Genomic DNA, 24,317 nt, shown 5'->3' with positions numbered 1-24,317 from the left:
TTAATCAGGGAGATGAGATCCTCGTTGAGGTTCGTACACCTCGAGACGGCTAATGGCTGGGAACTACGTATGTTATCGAGGATCCCGTTTGTTTATAACTAATAAAATGTTGTACAGCGTGCTGTGTGTATGTTTGTCTGTCACCACCTTATCAGTATTCATAGTCCAAGCTTCGCATAGGACGTCTCCTGTTTCACATTCAATGACCTGTAAAGTGTAATATACTATAATATGCAAAGATTTATGAACAATACTATTAACTGTCCGTGTGTAGTAACGATGCTTGATTTTTATTAGCACATTATATGTTTCCGTTATAAAACGGAATATACATACATACACAGATGTTATTTTATTAAGTATTTACATACTCTTTTATCTTAATGTTTATAATTTTTTTCAATAATGTTAAAAAAAATGTGGCTTTTTTTATTAATGTAATTTATTTGTTAATATAACCTTGACCTATGTTATAAGGAAGTGAACCTCAACTAACTGTGATAGGTTTCGTTAAGTGAAGTCGCGTTAGTGCTAGGCTTTGACGCGTTTTAATTACCAGGTGATTGTATAATTGATCTATTATAAATTTATATCGATATCTTCATACAATTTCGCTAAACTATCTCGCAAGTTCTGTTAATCGATGTTGTTAATTGCTCATTATAGTATTTGTGTAAATCAGGGTCACTAAGGAGGTGTTAAGATGAAGATAACTATAGGAATATAAAAATATTGTATAAAAAAATATGCATATATCTTAATTTTAACATTATCGAAATGAAAAAAATCCAATAGTTTTTATGTACATATTAAATTGAGCACCCGATAACACTACGCTCGAAAATCTGAGCCTTTAAACGAACATGTCAAAAATTCATTGGAGGTATATATATATTGCATTATATAATGTTTACATGACCTGCCTGTTCCATGTAACACATAAGGAGCGTATCTGCACTGCAGTTGTACTTAATTGGCTAACTTCGTACGCCGCGCTCCCCGTCTAATGTCGGTAACGTTTTTAACAATGTGCCCCAGAAATTGTGTGATTAATTTCGGCTTACGTTTCTATAACGGTCACATATAATTTATTTAAATTTATATCATTTGTAGCGAGATATGAAATTCAACAAACCAATACGTAAAGTCACGATTTGAATATAAAACTAAATTAATATTTGAAACGTCTAAAGTTACCGGTGTCCAAAAGTACGCTAGGCGAGTTACATAACCTCGGCTTGGCTTGGCTTGGCTTAACTCACTCAAGTGCCAAGTTTTTCCTTCGGGTCAGTCGGGATATTGAGTGTTGGTTTGCGGTACAATTGCCACTGCAGTGTAGATAGGGATCCGTTCGGATACACTTGTTGTAATGGGCTCTGGATCCTTGTATTATATATATATATATAATATATATTTATCCTTATTAATATTTCAACAAATTTCAACTTAATCTTTGCAGATCTTTTATATTTTTTACTTTATAACGTTACACGTTATTTGTCGGTTAGTATGTTAGAATTTGATTGCGTATTAAGAAATGGCAACGCTTAAAATATCGCAGCCTATTTTAAAGGTATATTTTTGAATATATTCATTTAATAGAAGATTTGTCGCTGTAACTCGTACTATCATTATTTGTATGCTTAACACAAGTTTGAATCGTCACACGACATACGAAGCGTTTCTCGTTTCTGATTACGTTATTGACGTTATTACGTAAGTGCTATAAAGTATGTATATTTATGACTTGAAAAACTGCTAACGCTCCGTGTGTAGTGTAACGTTGGAGACTTGGTGTAAACAGACGTTATAACTTGTCATATTACTAACTAACTTAAACTCTGATCGTTCTTGCAGAAGTTCTTTATCGTGAGTAATTAATTTCATACTTTATTAGAAATAACTTTCTAACGAGCTATAACTATAATAGTTGTTAATAAATAATGTATAATTATTATTCATTCTCAAATGATTATATATTTTTTTGTTATGAATAAACTTGTCTAGAGACAATTTCACAATGTTCGTTACTGAGATTTAAGATTTTTAATTCTATGTATTAAGTCGCCTCCGATATAGAACGCAATATTTATTATATGAGGACATTATCACAGCATTCCTCTTATCTTTCGCGAGTCTTAAAAATTTGATCTCGAGATGGAAATGAATTTTAACTCACCCGTCTTTCCGTCTTCCCGTCTTCATGATAGGAATAAAGTTGCCTCGTTCTAACCGCTCTCTTAACTCGATTGTCTCCGGTAACTTTAGTATGAAATAAGTTTTGTATCGTTTGAACTATAGGCTGCTTTAGATTTATATAAATTTGTCCACGATTCTTTTTTCATATTGACTGTTAAATTTATTGATAGAACTTTAGCCGTTACTAATTCTTTCCGACCGATCAACTTCACACTTTAACAGTGATAGCAAAGCTCAAAGCTTACATTTTTGTCGATTGTTTATCTGTTTACAGTACGCATATATTTATCTGTAGTTTTATATGTACTATAATAGAGCGATGATATTTTTTTTCCGACTATATAGAAATTTAAGTTATACATGCATCTGTATCTTGAGAGCATCTGCAAATGAGCATTGCAGTGTCTCTTGAGAAATTAATTTCTTTAGACTCTGAAAGATGTCTCGCTTTCTTTGAGATGTAATGCATATTGTGAGAGAACTACAATACCTAGCGTTTGTGACTCGTTTTTTTTATATATATAAAATATATATCATTCTAGTTAAGATTTTATACGAAAAACGAATTACAAATGTCGTTTCAATACGAAATATTTTTATCTTCATCAAGAAAAATAATGTGATTTTATATTAAATTTCTGATGATAGAAAAATCCTTCTAGTACATATTATATAAGTTGTACGCTCTAATAAAGTTATTAAACAGCAATGAGAGTCGCTCCAACTATTATCTCATGTTAGTTTTTTTTGTCTATTCTGTGATATAGATCTCGGTACACATTGTCTACGTGAGAACTGGGAATATGTTTCTTTATAATGAACAATGGCTGTCATATTTTTTATTTATATAGTCCGTGACCTCTGTTACCGCTATGGATGTAAAACGTATTTTATCTGTGGATGGAAGTCTAATATATTTGTTCGAAAGTCCTGGTGCAAAAGGCCAATTTACCGGCTCGGTGATAATTTCAACAAATTGCTACCATTGTCCTCTACTCCGCCAATTGTCATTAAAAATCCCTCCCAGTATTTAACGTTTGTTTGTATGTATGTGTGTCTGTCCCGTGTTAGATACTAAATTAACTATCGTGTTATATTTGTGAGACTGTGAATGGGGTATAGTGACGGTTATGTTTCAGCATTTTTAATTATAATAAATTAAGTTCTATGAGAAATATATATACTTAGATTCTGTTTGAAATATTATGATTAGACTTAGTATAAGAGGATGTATGTATGTCTGTGATTTTTTTGAAGCAAAAGCTACTGACCAGATTGTTATATAACTTTACCGTAACGTAGGTTAGACATCAGAATAGGACAGAGGCTATAATGTGAAACGAAATTACGTAAAGTTCCCGCGGGGTCATGACGTCACAGTCATTTTGTCTATGACGTCAAAGATTACTATAGATGTCGTTGCTAGTTGGTTACCGTATCTATTATTTTTACACACTATATAATCGTATCTCTAATTTATTTCGAAGTCTATTCGGACGAAGTCGCAAACAAAAACGAGTACTTAATAAAAAATTTACGCTCTATAAAGTCCTCTCAGTGTTGAAATCAATTGTTTTAAAACAGTCATTGTAAAACAAGAGGTTGATTGACGAAAATTAGGACGAGCAATGAAGATTTCATCTAACGATGAATTTGAAGGCGGGATGAAGAAATGGTCGTTAATGGCAGACATTACACTAGAGGGGGGGAGTCGTTCGGTGTGTTGGCATTTTACAAGTTCAAACAACCGCCTGATTTAATACGACGAAATAATTGATTATTTGACTTTATATATTATTATAATAAACTTTGTACACGATATATTGAGCTTTAATTGATTTGTATATTCGAATTCAAAGTCAAATAGAATGTTTTGAAATTAACAACACGAGTAAAATTCAAACCCGCTATATCGGGAACGCAGTCCCTGTCGCTCTTGCCTACTAAGCTATTGTGTATTATTTGATTCGCTTGTATCTATATCTATAAATTTTGGAAATATTTGAGTCCGTTGTAATTATTATAGAACGCATGTACTATGACTCGTATAATTATATTTTTAACAGGAAAGAAATGTCAGCTTAATGCTTTAATTAATATTCAATAAAAAAAATATAATATGAAAAATTCGTCTACATTAACAGGAGTCCAATCTAAGTCTTCCGAATATATTGTGTCCAAGGCCTTAATTAAAAAGGCACGATAGTTGAATTGGTAAAGTAAGTGGAACGTCATATACCGGAGGTCGCGGGTTCGGTTCCTGTTCGTGTCGATGAATTTTTCATTGTACATATATTCTATATTTAATTTTAAATTCAACATACTATCATATGTTTTGAAATGAACGAAGAATATAAAACGTGCCGTATCAGCTTTCCGAGATTCACGGACCTTTTCAAATAATAATTAAACATTTTCGACTAAATTATTTTAAATTTTTACTTGACAGTACATCGTTGATTAGGATATCGTAAAACTTTATATTATGATATTCTTTCTCAATGTATTTATTCAAGACACTGTATTTCCAGAAATATATAGATATAAATGTATTTAATTCAGTTACACCATCAAAGTTACGGTTAAAAACTTGTTATGGTTGAATAAAAATCGACTTAAGTTCGTTGTAAGCAATTTAATCTGTATATAAAACTTGAGTATTATTATAAATTTATAACAGAATGTAAACACGTGTTTCTTATGATTCTGTTACTATGACTTCTGATGAGTTTCATCGTATAAAACTCATCAGTAAAATGATGTCATAGCTGGAAGCTATCGTCCGATAACTCTACGTGCCAGATCAAACGACTGCAATTTTATATCCAGTCGTTTGTAGCCAATAAATTTTATATTTCCAATAAATGTATTCCTTATATAAGTTGCAATATATAAATATATATAAATTCTTTTATATAATATAACCTTACGTATAATATAAATTATCTCTATCACTGAAGACGTATTTAAATACATTGTATAAAACAAAGTTAAAAAAGAATTTATTTTTATATGAAATATCAATATGATTTGGAACTTAACAAAAAATTTTAATGACCTCAATTGAAATCTTTTCCGTACCTAGTTTATTTTTATTGTATTTTTTTCTATAGTAAGAGAACAAGCTAGGAAAGGAATTTTGAAATTCTGTGTCTGGTGTTTTCTGAGCTAAACTGTTTTAGATTCTTTTATACCAACAAGGAGAGGCAAAGCTTTTTGAATTCAGGGCTGGACTAAATTTAGTGCTGTATGTAGAAATACCCAGACGTCTGTCGGAGACGGTAGGCTTCTGTGGTACGAGGGGCGGGCGAAACAAAGCACACTAATTGACTATTGGACTGAGAATGTTCGAGGAATTACAGTATATTCATACGGAAAGGAAATTATAATGATACATTAAATAGTATTTATGTATAAAGATTTTATAACTCAAAATAACTATGCTGAAAATGTTAATAAATAATAAGGAAGGTAATAAACATCAAAGACACTAACAAGAATTGAATCCTGGACGTAATGTCTGAGCAAATTAATGATTTAAAAATTTTATATATATATTAAGATCAGGTTCGTAAAAGGTTTTCGTTTTATGAACAAACATATCGTCAGTGATAGTGATAGTATTTTTAAAAGCTTCTGATTTCCGTACACGAAACATCTATAGTATGATTATGAGTTGGTGTGGACGCATACGATAAGTGTATTGCTGTAAGCACAGATCGATTTCTGTGCATGAATGAGTAACGAGGTCCGCTCACACCGGACTAGATGGGACATGTCGCTGGTTTACGACGGTACGATAACTATTACAAACTATGCGTAGGTGTGATATGTTTCAATTATATATATATATATATTTTCCCAATTAAATGTTATTAAAAAATATTGAAATCAATTGAAAGGTAAATAAACTCTTTTGTACATAATATGTCGTAACCAAGTTTAAGGCATATATTTATACATATATTTTAAGACTAAGATTAAAAGATATTGACTAATGATTTACACATACAATACTCTCTATGGAAGTATTTCAGGTTATAGATAAAATATGGCTAGTGTGCGTGGGAAGCCGCGGAAACTGAATTAGTTAACAAACAAAATAACGTTCAACGTTAACGCTGGAAGACTGTAAGTTAAATTAATTTTAAAGTTAAAAACTTGAACGATGTTTGTTCTTTCATGATATTTTTTGTATTTGACCTTTTATAAAGATTGTTGTAACGGGATTACTTTAAGATATTGTTTTAAATGAGATTAAAGAGTATAGTTTGTAAATTAGTTATAATATTAATAGGAAAAAACTTTTTATTTTCTATATATTATTATGATTGCTTTAGTTATTTCATATTTTGTTTGTAATCTATATAAATAAAAATTTTATGTTGCTAAGCGCATAACGTAGGAGTGGCTCTATCGATTGGGCTAATTTTTTTTGTGTGTCCTTTAAGGCCCTCGGAAGGTTTTGATGATAAAAAAATTAACATTAATATTTAAAACAAAAATTGTATTGACAGTCGTAACAACAATGCTTTTTTTTCATATTAAAAATATCTGTCAAACAGTTGACGTAAACTATCAACCTCAATATAAATAGCTGGTTGCCCTTTACCTTTTCCCTACCTTTCCCACTTTTTCTTCCCCCTCTTCCCTAATCAAGGGTTTCAAAACATCAGCAAAACTATGTTGCGTATGTCCATGGGCGACGGTACTACCTTCATCAGGAAGACCGTCTGCTCGGTAGCCCCCTTTAGCATGATATATATATATATATATATATATATATATATATATATACATTCAAGTTGATTACGCTCTATGAATATAATTTTAGCACGTAAAGATGATGATCGCGTATACAATAATATTATTTTAATATAGCATTAATAAACTATTATTATTTTAACGAACTCGATCCGGGCAGCTTATGATTTAATAATTTCGCTATGACTTAAAATATAGCGGTCATTTCGAATGTAATGCCCGCTAATGAATGCATACAAATTATACAGCATTAATCTGGACCGGGACATGGTCTCTATACATATTAAATGTGATTATCATGTCAATTCGACCGCCCACGTGACCGGGCAGCCGACGTATCGGCTTGGAAGGAGCTGTAGTTGATTAGTGTTCCACTATCCCAATAAGCTCACTATTATAGATGAGAGATTTATGATTTTTTGTCATAATCACGTGCATTCATTCTGTGTTGGTTACTAGGGCGAGTTGAATGATCTCTGATCGAGTCTTGTTTACATACTCCCGTCTAATGGATCGTTGTGTTAATTAAAATCTTTAGAGTAAATTGTGGATGACGTCTTATCTTCTCTCATTGGAGTTGTTCTATTTATAGCTATACTAAGAAATTGTTTGTTTTAATTAATTATTCATTGTTATAATTTAATTAAATTGTTAGCTATGATAGTTAGAGATCTTTAGGTATCGGTACAAACCTTAAGATCAGACAAGTATAATAATTTTAAATGCACATTCCATATAATTTATTTGTTGATTTCAATAATACTCAATCTAATGTATATAAAACAAGAACGGTAAATAATTATAAAATATTTACATTGCTAGTAATAATTAACTTTGTTGATGCAAATGTCCGAAATAACTTCTTAAGTAAAGTATTTACTGATGGACATGGTTAAATGCAAAAAAAAAAAAAATACTAAAAACATATGGAACCTATTTCGATTCTAACTTTTTTAACACGAAAAAATATTTTTTTTTTTCTTTATTTAATCCGTTTGACACGATCGCGTGTGAACTACCGGTGCTTCGTTTGACGTATTAGCTTAGCCTCGTCCGTTTGGATTTGTGCCAATGCCTGTATGTATTCAGCTTTTGCTATAATAGTTCTAATAACCTAGATTTTATATAATAGCCTTAATAGCATCTAGGACGCCATAGTCGTTTGTTTGTCAATCTTTTTTTTTTCATTTAGTATTCTTTTTATTTGTAAACTATTCAAAGAGAGCGTTCCATATTTGAATTGATTGACTTTCTGACGATTGTCATTGTTCGTTTTCTTTTCTAATTTCAAATTAAATTCTTTTTTTTTAACGGACTTGTTTATTTTTTGACAAATTTTATATCAGTTAAAAAAAATAATGGAAGAAACTGTTAGTTGGGATTCTCATTTCTCATTTGTTAAGTTCTCAATTTTCCGTAGCAAAGTTTGAGCGGAATCGATGTATCAAAAGTTTATGAACTTGAGTCGAACAATTCCTTGAAGCTAGAATTGAATGGCGTTAGCTCAAGGATATGATAACTTTAACTAATAAAAAAAAATATTATCCTTGTTGTAGTTGTGATTTTTCTGTCACTTTGTCTATAATGTTTCCGTCGTTCTATCATATTATGTTTAGCAAATAACCAACATATTAATGTTGTTTCGATCTTTTATTTATAAATATTATATATAGAAATGATATGTATGTATGTAACTGTATTAAGGCTGGGTCATTGTGCTGTATGTTTTTGTATTCGCGACAGTGAGTTGTCGCGCGTGACGCTTCCTGCGCCTGCGCATTATGGACGTAGATTGTGATTATAATGGAAATTAGGCATTATTATATACAGTACAATATATATAATCGTTAGCTAGTAAAACTTCTTTTCTTACACGTGTAAGTGGAATTGCAATGGTGCTTATCATGTCTCAATGACGTAGAATTAATAATGCACCTTAATTATGTTATAATAGAGGTCCTAGTTGCTTATATTTTGTACGTCAATTTACTATAGTTAGTTAATGAGTTAATATTTAGTGCGCATAATAATTAAAGTGTTACAATTGAACCTATAGCTATATATTTAATAAAGCCCGATCGTGTATATCCTTTCATTTTCGACGCGACGGTTAAGTGCTTTGTTTTTAATATAAAAAAAAAATTATCGCTGCCGGAAACAAACTCCGAGACCGGATGCGGCATATGTTCGGAAAAAATAAATATTAAATTGTCAGTTACATTTGTAAATTGTCGTTTGAGTTGACATGAAATAAAAATATTATTGATAACATCGAAACTGTGGGTGGATGACGGGTTTTATTTTTTAATTCTTAATGTTTATTTTTTTAGTATAATACGTGATATTGCCAAAATAACGAAATTGTAAAATGTACTGTGATCGCCTACCGGCGTTAAATCATAGTTAAGTGGACCGGAAGTGGCTTCTTTTCTAAACGAAACACTCAAACAAGCCTTACCTAAAAGGACCAAAGAATTTTTGTAAAGCTTTTTTTAACGCCTTAATTTTTTATATTAATAAAGTGTTAGTGATGTTTTATACTTGATATATGAAGTGAAGTTTTGGTGCTTGGAGTGCCATCATGGAGCGGTGCGATGGTTTCCTTGTATTCCGGAAGCCGGTCTACAGGGTGTTCCAGTATTTGGAAACGTAAGTTTATATTTCTATTTGCTATTGCGCTGGGAACATTTTTTGTTTTTTTTTTTTTATTACATTCTGGCAACACTTCTCGCATAAGTCATTTTGACATGTGCCACAAAATTTCGTATAATTTGATTTATTGTTTCAGTATGTACTATTATATAGTTTATTAGGTTGATGGAGACGGTCAATGACCTCCAGCTTGTGATACATTGTCCTTCTAACTACTGTAGTTACATAAACTGTAAGCGTATAGATAAACAACATTATGCCATTTCCATTATTATATATTGAGAAATATGAAATATTACAAATTTATCATTCAGATAATCTAACACGGTCCCAGTGATTAAATTATCTAGATTATTGTTATAATTACTAACCTTTAGATTCAAGTTACATAGTTTAACTTGGTCATATATCTCGATTGTATGTAATAAGCCTAATAGTTAGAGGCTTAGAATTAATTTCACCTCCAATTATTCTGGTCAAGTCATTAACAAACGAAATGCTATAAGATCAATGGCTTGGAAAAAAGTAATATTTATTGGCGTTACTTACCTGCCGGCGGAGATCAATAAATTGCGACCTGAACGTAAGTGTCGTTAAAAATTTATATTTACAATAACATAAAAGCATAAAAAATTATGGCTGTTTTTTTTTTTATACATTATATATCACTTCAAATTGGCAACACTTATGACTCTCGAAAGAGGTTTTATAATAACAGTATCGTAATTCGAATCAATTAATATAAGGTCATAATTTTAATGACTATTATTAAATAATATCACTATATACAAATGTATAATGTTAATTAGGGAATGTTTTTTTTCTTTCTGTGTTTAACTTTAAATATTCTTTAACAATGGCGGCATGGACACTTAAAATAAAATTTTAATGCCCCATAAAACGTGTAAGTAATTTTTTTTTAAATCTCATGCTTGTTAAGGGAATGAATTAAGTGTAATTTTGTTTACATATTTATGATTTTGAGATGAGTTCATTATTTTTATTTTTTTTTTATTTTATTGTGACATACTGAATTTAATGACGATTATTTACTCTTTATTAAAGTATGAGATTAATTGTTTGATAAAATTTTATTATTATAAATTGGATGCCGTTAAAATGAGGTTTTATTGGTTTTAATGTCACACATACTAGTTTTTTGCATCGGTTTTGTCCGATGTATTATAGATAGAGTTGCGTTATTATAGACTATTTAGTTTTATATATGAAGCATTTATAAAATATTAAATAATTATATCAATGTAATAAGTTGTAGGTATATGTTTACGTAAAATACAATAGTTTTTTTTATGACTTAAGTAAAAATACCAGTAACTTTTACTGACGTTTCTTAGTATGACAGTTGTAATATTGTGATTTAAATTTCGCGCCTTTTTGAGTCTCTGTCAAGTTTTACATTATCTGTGCTTTTTTTCCCGCCCCGCTCTGTGAACATCACAAGTGAATTAAAAGTTTTTTGTTAATGACAAAACAAAAGTAACTGTTTTATTAAAAACCCATCGATGGCACTAGGTCTAGTTGCTGATATGTTGCTGAACTTTGAACTGTTCGTATCACAAAGGCACAACCCGTGCTGTTATCAGTGTCAATCATCTGGATTCACTGATTAATGTGACTTTACCTAAGATTTGATATTAGTTATATATTAACGAATACAAACAGAAACAATAAAATTAACCAGATCTTATATAATGGTAATTCCATACGTAATTTACTTGAAGTTTTAATTGATTTTTTTAATGATATAGTATGTATTGATATAATTATTTAACTTTCTCATGCTCTAATTGTGAAAGTTTTTCTATTTAATAATCCTTCGTTAATACTAATACTAATATTTATTAAACTAGTAACGCTCGGTTTGTTGCGAACTTGTGGTAGGCTCGCAGTATCAGTCACGTATCCGCATCGTCTCGCTAAACTCGAAAATATTAGTTTTGCATTTATTAATCGTAAGAAATGTTAAAAGATTTAAATGTTTACATATAATCGTACAACCGTCCGTGATTTTGTTCAAAAATTTTATTCAACGTAAACAAAATTTTTATATTTTTTTAAAGTATTTTTTTCGAGTGTCGTCATTATTTTTTTTTTTCGAATCCATTACCAACGGGAGACGATGATTGTGAATATTTCATCCGTGCGATGCTCTTTTAAGTTCGTCTCTTTATAAATGCAGAAGGGTTGTCGTGTTTTGATTCTAGCTTAAAAATAGCACGCCGGCAGGGTGTTGAGTGCTTTCAAACGGCCTCATTAATACATTGTTGTGATGTTTGCTTACGAATATAAAACATACACTGGCCCGCGGTTACCTCTAATGCTACCTATTTATATATATATATATATATATATATATATATATATATATATTTAGATTTGTTACAGTTTGTTTGTATACATGTTTGTTTTTCGTGTTTTTAATACTTAAGGTACAAGGTATTCAACTCCGCAGAAAAATCAACCGTAAAATAAATAACAACGATTTTAATTTAAAAAATGTTTAAATAGAAACTGTCTGATGTATTCGTATAAAAAACTGCTATGTTTCTTTAGCTCATAGAGTAAAATAATAATTCCCTGAGGGTGTTAATGCATCGGGGGTCGAATTCATGAACTCAATCGATAGTAACAACCCCTCGCTGCTCCGCAACCCTTTGTGACTGACGGGCTTGGGGCTGATGGTTTTTGTTTACTATAGTACTAAAATACGACTTCAAAAGAATTACAATAAATCTATTTTTATTCTGTTCTATTTTAAAATCAGTAGAGAAGTCTTGATATTTTTTATATACGATAATATTTTTATCGTTTCTTTAAATGAATAGTGTTGAAAATGTGATACGATAATTTTATTTTAAGTATGTATTACCTTGATAATAGTAATATATATCAACTAATTGTTGTTAAGCGAATCGTATATAAAATTGGTCACGCAATTATTCAATTAAAATAAATGTAACCATCTGTCATTATTATATTTAATTTTCACATTGTCCGAGGGTCATCGATGTGCGAGCATACTGCGCCCTTTCAAGTGTATTGGTAAATGGGTAGAAAACATGGGTTCCGTGATGCGTGTTTACGTAAGAGGTGCCTGTAGTAATATAATTAATGGTACATATTATAAGTGGGATGGAGTGTGTGTGTGTGTGTGAATGTGTGTGTGTGTGTGCGTGTTGTGGATGATTTAAATGTACATTTTCATTGATCTACATCTATAGCGTCCTGGCTTTTAGACTATTTTTTGTTACGTCTGTTTCAGATTATTAGAAGAAAAAAAATTTATATTTTTCACAGCCGTCTTGGATTTATAAGTTTTACGAAAAATGCTTGATATGTCTGAATTAATATATATAAATTGAAAGAAGAAGGCTCTGTAAGTTATTAAGCAATGCGTAACAGATGATTTTTTTAAGCAGATTGTCTTACTAATTCTATATACCTATATTAAATAAATGGAAAGTAATTAATCGTCAGGTATTATGCATGCATGAGTATGGCTTCTGTCAAACGTATTGCTCTACATTCGGTACGTCTAAAATAGGATTGGCTTCAATTCTAGAATTAATTATATTTTGATGGGATTTACTAGTTGTTGTTCTAAATAATGATTTATATGTAATAAAGAAAAATCATAAATAAATAAATTAAAGGAATTTTATATAATCAACTATAAAAGAGTTCATTTCTTTGATTTGTTTTCAATTTATTTAAGACAAATATTACAAGATCCATTTAAATGTTGAACGAAAGTAGTCTGATAACAAAACATGACATGAATTAAACGAAACGTCTATAGAATATTGTCAAAAGTAAGCAATATTCTTATTATAGTATGGGATTGAAATGAGATCAAAAAATTATACATATAATAAAATTATAACAAGTGAAGAGTATAGTCAAAGTTAATTTAAATAATGTCTGCTAGTCGACGGTGATTTCTGTATCCTTACGATTATAATAAAACCTATGTTATCGGATATACGACGAGTTTTTTATTATTTTAAACTACGTACTACCGAAGATTTGAAAATGATTTTCATCTCGTCCGTCCGTGATCAAGGTTGCTACAAACTAACCGAAACGTTCCGAGTGTTTAGTTTAAATTAATGAAAAAAAAAAGTTGTAGTAAATTCGAAAATATAAGTTTTATTTAAATTAATACTAACGAAAGTTTTAGATATACTATAATTACCATAATTCCCGACCGCACTAGATACAGAATTACTAGATACAAATGATTTGTTTTGCATTCATAAATCTTCACACATGACGGCTTCAAGGTTGTTATGTGAATAATACACTGGAAACTGTCGGTTTATAGTTTAACGTTGAAAACTCGTGGTACGAGTACTGCGGCTTGTCTTTTTTGTATGAAGTTCTGTTGCACCCGAAAGCTGTTGGGTTAACTCGTAGCAAAGTTTGCACAGGTGAACTAAACTCGGCGACACTTTGTTGAAAAAATACACTGCATACATCTCTGACATTTGGTGATAACAACATATATGAATTTTATTTTCGGCTCTCAAAATACACTTCGTTAAGGTTGTTTTTGTTTTAATTTAGAAAATGTCATGAAAATCCTTCCACGTATTATACTTTATTGATGTTTTTCAAACATTCTTCTCCTAACACACTCATGCGATGATTAACTATTCGTTTTACTAGTTTTTTATTAAATATACACCCGAGTCTCAAGAGTAACAATTAATAGGTATATATATAATAAAATTATAAGTTATCCGTATACACCTGATAAAAAAATATATAATATACTGCAAACAAAGCTACATAAAAAATGTATATATATATATATATATATATATATATAAGGGATGTTTGTATTGATTATAACGATGATACTAACAAGCAAACCGATTGAGCTCGGTGTCGATTTAAACTGTGAGATTATTTGGTCTGTTCGGTCTCTAAGCGGTTCATCTAAACCGCTCAGTGAAGTTCTCGACCTCACGTATGTTATTAGATTATATTATCTTGAATTATTTGTTTGTCTGTTAAAATGTTTTATAATTTCGATGAAGATTGTGTTTGCAAACATTATAATTATTTTTCTTATGCTATAACATTTTGTACGTACTCTGTCTGTCCGTTGAGTTTTCATAAAATAATTCCAATAATATCCCCTGTATACATTCTACAAAGTATGTAATAATTCTATCGTCTTTAATTGTTATAGTGTCTTTACATTTTATATTTATAACATTGATATAAATTTTCAATTTTTTTCTCCCAAATATTTCTTATACAGCAATATAAAAGAAACGTCGTTTTATTACAATTTATAACGAACTAAATGTTCCGATGGTAAGAATATAATTTATACTGTTATCATAGTGTACATAGAATATAGCAGTAGATAGAGCCTTTATATAAAGTAAGTTTATTCTCATGGAAAATGGAAAATAGACACGGCTAGCGGAGTGATGGGTGGCTCTCACGCGAACAATCGGGTGGTGACTGGATTACTGTCATTAATTAGAAGAAATTGTTAAACAATGTCTCTTTAATACAGAAGTACGGTTAGTACGTTGGTTTATATATACGCACACACACACACACACACACACACATATATATATATATATATATATATATATATTTATAAGCCCAGGAGACCGAGTTCTCAGCTTCAAGTGTATAAGTATGAAATATGATGACGAACACGCTATAAGGATCCCGAGGATTTGGAAGACGAAATGCAAGTGAATGAGATTTAGCAGATTATATTATAGTATAGGAAAATTCATGTTTATAGTGAAAAATAATCATATACGAACATACGGCTTTGCATTTAATTATTATTATATTCTTTGCTAGTTTTTGTCGGAGTGAATTGACATTTGGAAACTTCATCTTTCAACGCAATTTTTTAAACAACATTCAAAGTATATGAAATAAAATTAAAATAAAAAAAAATCAACGATTTTTTCATTGTCATTAAATTTCCATATGCAAAAAAAACTTAATATATTTTACATTGACTTTTTACATTCTACAGTGACTATAAAACATGACATACTGAGATTGTACACGGACTTTACTCTTATTATGATAATAACTTAGACATATTATGTTTTTTAAAGTAATGTTATTATATTTCCTTGTTTTTATAGGAAGTATTAAGTAACAGGTAGGGCGTGTGACATATCATGTGCTGATGTCGATTAGTATTAGTTTCGGTTCATTAGTCGACGTGGCGTCAGTAATGAGATAATTATAACTAAAATTAACTTCACTTAAATAAAACGGAAATAGTTTAGTAATTTGGAAACCTCATTTTAATATGATGAATGTGTCATTATTGGAAGTGTCATCAGGGGTCAATAGAGAGCGGCGTTGATTGAATTAAGTGAATACTTAGTAGTCGCTGTTTTCGATACGAGATACATTAAAAAGATAATAATGAAATTTCAATATATTAATTTCAATCGATTAATAATATATATTAAATGTTAACTTTTTGTTTTAAAAAAATTTCTAGCAAAATACCTAATCGAGTTATATGTGTATAAAAAAATATGCAACCCAAATTAGAACCTTCCGAGAACTAATGTAGACTTTATCATAATATAAGCAAGGCTAATTTTTTGTTCAAAAAGCTTAAAGACTGTTTTTATATTATTTTAATGATATGTTATGTTACACCTGAGATGTGAAACGAATTATAAGATTTGAAATCTGACAAAATTAGAAGTGATTTTTTTGTTAAAATTTAAGATAACATCAAAAACTTACAACAATTGAATGTTAATAAAGGGCTGACATTTAAAGAAATTTACATTAATTGGTCCAAAACGAGCATATATATGTATTACAAGGATTCTGGCGACAATTCTTATCAAAAAAAAAATTCTTATTCACACACACACATATATATATATATATATATATATATATATATATGTGTGTGTGTGAATTCACTCCGACAAAAACTTGTCAAATAATATAATAATAATTAAATGCAACACCGTATGTTCGTATATGATTATTTTTCACTACAAACATGAATTTTCCTATACTATAATATAATCTGCTAAATCTCATTCACTTGCATTTCGTCTTCCAAATCCTCGGGATCCTTATAGCGTGTTCGTCATCATATTTCATACTTATACACTTGAAGCTGAGAACTCGGTCTCCTGGGCTTATAAATCTTTTAAATATATTAACAATTAATTCTTAAAACCTTAATATGCATAGTTGATATTTAATAATATAAGTGCCTTGATATATTGTATTAGCAACGCGTTCATCGAACAAGCCTCGTATAACGTTACCTACGTGTTTCAAGCCAGACTATTTGAATATTCCAGCGTCTATGCAGAGGAGGGCCTCCCTGCCATGAATCGATGGTGGAGTCTGTCCCGGGCAGATTGAGGATTTTCTAATTTTATTTTTATTCTGGTATTAATGAAAAACGTCTGGTGCTTTCCGCGGAAATTCTCTTTGATTTCATTTCCGTCCGATCACTAAGAGCTACTACATGAGTACATATTAAGATAATGTTTTGAACAATTAGTAATTAACTTCGTATGATTATATTCAATATTTTTTTTTTTTTTTGTAAAAAAATTGATTTTTATGACGAAGGATTAAAATTATTAATATATTTATTTAATAAATATATGACTTGTTTATTAAAAAAACAAGGAAATGCCACCTCGGCTTATAATAATACACACGTGTGTTTCGCAAACTGTTTGTTACGTCTCCAGGGTAATATTTCACAGAGCATTTGTCCTATAAGACCGTCGTTTTGTACAACAGACGCCCACACGCCACCTGGCGATATGATCTCTCTGTTCTATAGTGCTCTTTGGACCGCTCGATAAAGTCTTTGGAAGTACTAGTCATTGTAGCGTTTTTCTGAGCTTTTTTTCTTTTCTTGCAACCATGTCGTACGTTTAAGGGATCGCATCTGGAAAATCCTCGACAGAATCGTGTGCGGCATTCCTTCTATGAAAGGGATTTATTATAGAAGTATAGTAATTATATTTAAAAAGTATCGATTGTTTTTGTTATATTAATATTTTTTGCATTACATTCGGTATGTACAGGATTTGATTTAGGTTTTGTGGGCGTTGAAGCCGCATCCGGGAAGTTAGTATGCCTGTCTGTGTTAATCTGTTATCTTAATTTAATTTCAAAAAACTATTCATTTTTATCAATATATTTATTTATACATTTAATGAACTCATGAACGTGCAAACGTGACTAAATAGAATTCTATTTTAAATAAAAACCTTTCGCTGGTTCGCTTTTCCAAATCAATTTTCATTATATTATATTTTTTGACACTGTACTTAAGTCTTAACTGGTTTTTGGACACGGTTTCTTCTGCCTCGACGTCAGAGAGATTAAGGTATAAAGTCCTTTAAAACAGTAGTTTTGCTAATCAACTGACATTTATTTCCCGTGTCACGTGACTTCATCCGCAATACAACTGTTGTATTAATCCCCGGAACAATACCAAATTCCTGGATAAATTACAATCTATATTCTTCTGTACTAACTACGTTAATGTGAAGTATCATTAAAATCCGTTAAGTTTTTTTTATTCGGTTAAATAGCAATAAACGTCTATAAGTCAACACATGATCACAATCTTCCGCATTTAAATATCATTATAGAAGCTGATTTTACCTTCAAATGCAAAATTAATTCAACACCAGATCCGTTTAAAGCTCCTAATTATCTCAACTAACCAAAGCAACAGCGGGATGCTGACATTCATTCATGATGAGTTTAATGCCCAACTAATTCCTCGTTTCCATACCCTGATATTGTCCTGATGAAAAGTTTTTAACGCTCGTGGATGAAGCTTAGTGTATTAAATTCCTACATTGCATGATAGCGCCTAAGTAAATCATATATTAATTATAGATATAGACAGATAGGATTCGCAGATATATATTATGGATCTTCCAAAGCTTTCCAAAGCAGGTTATTCTTATAACAAACCCTGGCCAAGTGTTGTTCCTTTAACTCGTTAGCCATCTTGTAATATTACGAAAAAATTAAAACACATATTTTTTTTTGGGCCCGTAAAAAAAAATAATAACGCGAAAAACGTCTGACAAAAGAAGTAATTCAAAAGTGAAGTGCCCAATGCTTTTAGTTTTCTTCATATTTCTAAAAATGAGACACTGCTGTGGCCAGTGGCATTGAACATTTCTATTTGTTCAAAACTCGAACGCTGAAAGAACAAACTCTATTGAGACAAGTTGTATGTGAGGCGGTTTAGTTATGGAATACGAAACCTGCTGAGGGGATATTGCTGGTGGAAAACTGCTTCGATGTACCACTTCGGACTTAGTTGAGTATACAAAACCAGGAACAAAATATCTCCGCTATTTGGTCCTAATTTTTGAATATTTTTGTACGGAATCATGTCTTATGTTAAATAAGTTAAAATTTTATATCAACTATTCCATAAAAATACGTCTGCATTTTTTTTTAACCCGCAACAAATGGAAAAAATAATTTTAAGACAATATCTTTGTGAAATTTAGATAAGAATTGTTTTTATTAATATATTTGAATATAATTGTTTTTTTTTTATTCTTACAATATAATAGTGGTTTGACGTTGATCGAAAACAAAGCAATTACATTTCTTATAACATAAATTCTTCATGTAATTCTAAAGTATTGTTTTTAAATCTCAAATTATTTTGATTGAAACTTTATTTATTTATTTAATCTGTGATGTGACTGCCCTAAATCAGTTACAAAGTGTGAACGATGTTAAAGAGTGCTCGTGCAATGGCAACACTACACGAGAGTCCTTCTGAATGGTGAATGAAGTACCCAACGAGCTATCCGTATTCGAGAGACGGTTATATGAGGAGTATAATGTTTAATAACCTGTTTGATCTACACTTGTACATTATTTATTATATATTATATTATATACCTCGTCTGCCCGTGATCATGGTTGCTGAAAAGTAACCGAAACGTCGGGAGTATGTAGTTTTCTACAAAAATATATCACGCGTAGTTTATATGAAAAATATTAGTTTCATTTAAATGAATAAAACTCGCGAAAATCTTAGATCTCATTATTATATAGATTCGTCTTTTCACTCTTTATATAACTAATAGAATTAATTAATGTTCCTGTATTAGATTGGAATTTTGTTTGAATCCAACAACTAGGATTTTTATGACGCAATGCCTACTATTTTAAGTTTTAAACAACTTTAAAGTAAATAACAGTTTTTTTTTTCTGTATTCGACCCACAATGTGTGTAACAGAAGCACCGGTTAGTCGGCTATTGTCGGCCATTGTCGGCTATTGTCGGCAAGTGTCGGCCATTGTCGGCGCCACTTCAGCTACAGAACAATGGCGAACGCTAACGCTTTAGTCTTTGTGTTTTAGAATTCTTAAACAGCAACACCGTCTCGAATATGATTATGTTAATAATGCATTCTTTAAATATTTTGTTTGTTGTCTTTCTCGTAGAAAAAAACACTGAGCTGACTGAATATCAAGTACAGTTAAATGAAACTAATATTATTCGGATATACTACGCGGATTTTGTTATTTAAAAAAAAAAAAAGTAAAGTAATAAAATCCGCGTAGTATATCCGAAAAATATTAGTTTCATTTAAATGAATAAAACTCGCGAAATCTTAGATCTCATCAAGTACAATACATCTAAATTCTATCTACATAGGATATATATATATAGTTATCTTACTTAGAACTATTTATATATATTTTTATCCGTATATCATCCTTCGCCAGACAATAAATACCTCTATTTAAATTAAAACCGTATATTTTTTATGTCGCTATTAAGCTCATAGTATATAATAACGTTCTTGTATGACTAAATTAATTTAATGCGTTTATATGAACGGCTTTAACAGACGCAACATCATTATAGTCAATAGATTTATAAATTTTTTCAACAATTTAATTGTGTATAAACGGTTATTAATTATATTTTATACTGTTGAATTATTCACTGATGTGATGAACGAGAGATCAGACCGCACAGCACTCGCGTTTTAGCCTCTGCAGCGCACTCACTTGGTAATATTATTTATAAACGAGGAAATTTGAATTAATTTTTGTGTTTATTTTTAAAATGTTAATCGACTAATTGAATTTTATGTTATAGTTGTTGAACGGTTATGTCTCGAGTATATATGTATATTTTATTTCTTGCATTTCTTAACGATCTCAGCCTATAATAAAATTTTAATTTGAAGTATAAATGATTGTATAATATATAGTATAGCAGAAATTAACCAAACTAATATATATCTTAAACCCTAAAATAAAGGAATCCCTTACATATATATCTTCAAAGGTTCTAAAGCCTCGATAATTTAAATTAACCTCTACATAGTCGGTGCAGTTTTGATAAACTGTTTTGAGAATATCTTAAGTGACAATTAGTTAAACAGTTTTGACACAAAAATAAAATAATATCAAATATATAATTACTATGAGAAAGCTTCCAAAATACATTAAATGAAGTTACACATACACGATTATATGCGGAAGAATTCAGTGCGCAAGAAGCATTCTACATAAATCCAGCCTCTGGTCCGCGGAGATTTGATTATATGAATTCAAACCTCAAACATTCACTAATGGCGGTCTCGGTTAGTTCAACTATGTTCGGTATCCGTATAACGTGTTTGCACTATCAAACTCCACACGGACAGTTTTTCAGTATTTTTTTTTGATCTACCTACATTGATGCTATATTATGCGAAAAGTAAAGATGTAAAATATATATATATATATATATAAACTGTTATGTATATAAAGTATTTATGTTTCATTTAATAGAATTGCTGGTTACTGTTACATGTTGTGTTTTGTTTTATTTAGAATTAATTATTTTCTTTAACATAAGTTATGTACTGTCATAAAAATTTTAAATGTCATAAAAAATATAGTTTAATATTATATAAATGAATACGATAATTATTTTCATGAACATTTTTTGTTTTTTATATATTTTACGCTTTTCTAAAAACCTTTTAAATCTGTTTATTTTCAACAAACTCTGTAGCTTGTTGTTTCTATCGAATCCTTTAAGATGGAATTTTATAACTGAAGCTCTTTTCCTTTGAATCGTATTGTAAATAATGTTTAATTTGATATTCCTATGATTTCTTAGTAGCTCTCCTAGCTGAGAGTCCTACTTCGGAGGGCAATTTATTGAAGATATGCCATTAAACGCTGCAACGAAAGACATCCGTTTTATCCGATTATTAAAACCAAAGATGAATCAACATTGTTTTTTATCAGTTGCTACTGAAAATATACCGATTCAAATTACATCTTAGAAAAAAATTTATATATGTATAGATAATTAATTTTTATTTATTATATTGATGTATAAGTTAATGTCTTTTAGCACAGGATAACTCTTATATAATTGATGTCAGACAATAAATTGTGCCATATAGTATGTTGCTACATTATATACTAGGATTAAAATCATTTCTTTTGACACAGATAAATAATGAAAACCTTACATATTACGTCAAATAATATAGATACATAAATAAGAGATATGTTTCACATTTGTTATGTTTAAAATATTAAAACACGAAAAATAATATTAATGTTAATATTATATATTAGTGTATATAAATAATTACTAAGTATGAGATTTCCTTTGGGTTCATTGAACTACAAAATTACTGTTAGGTGTAAGGAAGGTACTAATGTCTTATTGTTTCGTCTCTGTGTACAAACACAACGTATTCTATGCCGTATCAACTATTTTATTTTATTTTTCTATAATAATGTTTCTTTATATATTGCAATGCAATAGTTTATATATATTTTTTATGTATTTCAATATCAATTTCACATCTGAAAGCTGATGGTTATCTTTTTAGAAGTCCTTAACTAATATAACCACAAGGCTATAGTTAGATAAAGATTTAGATACAATAAAATTATTATAAAAGTGTTAAAAAAATTTAAAATACTTTATATTCGTGTGTAATAAATGACATTTTAAATAGTGCATTCAAGTGTCATGCACGAAATTAACGTGAAAGCGGTTAGAATTAATTAATTTCTGAAAGCGACGTGCACAAAAAAACGCGAGAGTGCAAGCGACCCTTTGATCTACATATTTCATGAGGTGAGGTACAGACAGCAGAGAAATATATGTTCACTGTTTATTTCTAGATCATTTGTACCTTTGCCTTTTTATGTTGTGATATATATAAAGTAAAATATCATTAAATTGAATACCTTAGATACCGGATGGAGGAGTCCGAAATTACTATTAATTACAGCTTTTATAATAAATGACATGGTTTAAAGTGTTACAGAATATATTTAGAAGTGAGTTATTTGTAAATAATAAATACTCTTTTTTCTCAGTCGGTGTATACTACATTCAAAAACCTTTGACATTTCCACGTGTTTATCCGAGGGCTTCCCTCGTTATGAGTTTTTTGAGTCCTCTCACAAGCCTTTATTGTGTAGTGGGTAGTTGAAAATATTACAAGGCCTTTTTAATTCACCGTTTTACGTGGATCCACTCGAGCTCGGTCATTGTTCTGTGACGCGGATCCTCATTGTTTGGTTGTTGTTGTTTTTTAAATGTCCGCCTATTGAGTGGTGAAATAAATATCTACCAATTTATTAAAAAGCCCTTTCACATGAGTTGTTTGATAATATTTTTTGTAAACAAAATTTGTATATTTTGTTTAATTATATATATACATACATTATATGAAACTTGTAGCGTCGTTGGGTTTATTATAAGCCTAATTATACATTTGATTTTATAAATTTTAATTATATTATAAAAAACATGTTATTAATATCAAAAAAAAAATAAACAAACGCACATGCACATTAAACATATTAATACCATACAGATATTATATTCTACTTCTTCTTCGTGCCTTCTCTATTCTTCTTCTTCTTCTAATATAATAATATTTATTTCCAGGTAAGCGGGAGTGATTCTGCATGTCATGATAAGTAGAAAAGTTACATTCACATTGCCACGTCGTAGGTAAGAGATCCAAAATGACAGTTGTCGGGGGACGGGGGCGGGCAGGACTTTTAACCTTATAGGCTTAGACACATGATAAACTTACATTATAATACATACATGTTAATTATCAGACCATGCTTTTAATATCATCGTATCTCATGATTTTTTTTCATTGCTGTAAATTATTACGCAAAACGAGGTAAGACTCAGACATTCACATCTGTTCAGCCCGTGATCACGGTTGCTGCAAAGTAACGACAACTTCGGGAGTGTGTACTTTAAAATAATAAAATATAAATATAAGGTACATCCGAAAACATTAGTTTTATTTATAACGCATATATATATATATATATATATATGTATAAAAATTCATAACTTGACTCTTTGTTATAATACTAATATGAAATAATTATAAATATTAATCCGTAAATAATGTGTTTAGTTAAAAGTTCATTGATAGAATTTTTATGATGGATTGAATTAAATTTTAGTTCTCTAACATATTAAAAATAATAACAAAACATAAGATGCTACGTGTTATCCCAAATTACCTTAAAATACTTACCTTAAAACCTGCGATGGTACGAAATATTCGAGGAGAGAAATTAATTATTATTAATACTACATCATAATACATTTATTGCTATAATTTTTTTCTTTGTAA

At 29.9% G+C, this 24,317-nt stretch overlaps 1 protein-coding gene across 8 annotated transcripts in view; it reads left to right on the top strand.

Annotated features, from left to right (window-relative positions):
* The window catches only part of LOC116775416 (focal adhesion kinase 1), a 72,798-nt gene that overhangs the window by 12,382 nt on the left and 36,099 nt on the right, over positions 1-24,317 (top strand). For 4 of the 8 annotated variants that reach the window (XM_061524559.1, XM_061524558.1, XM_061524556.1 and 1 more), the window contains exon 2: positions 9,294-9,612. The exons of 2 other annotated variants lie outside the window; for them this stretch is intronic. Coding sequence is in view for 2 of the 6 variants with exons in the window: in XM_061524562.1 (XP_061380546.1) it covers positions 9,545-9,612 (68 nt within the window). In the remaining 4 variants the exon portion in view is untranslated. Of the gene's footprint in view, positions 1-9,293; positions 9,613-23,602; positions 23,669-24,317 lie in introns of all 8 variants that reach the window. 2 more of the 8 variants (XM_061524560.1, XM_061524563.1) reach the window with 1 other exon arrangement.

The sequence above is a fragment of the Danaus plexippus genome, chromosome 25, assembly GCF_018135715.1.
Source record: "Danaus plexippus chromosome 25, MEX_DaPlex, whole genome shotgun sequence".
Taxonomy (NCBI): Eukaryota; Metazoa; Arthropoda; class Insecta; order Lepidoptera; family Nymphalidae; genus Danaus; species Danaus plexippus.
Note: the sequence above shows the minus strand (reverse complement) of the source record. Positions and strands in the feature narration are given on the sequence as shown.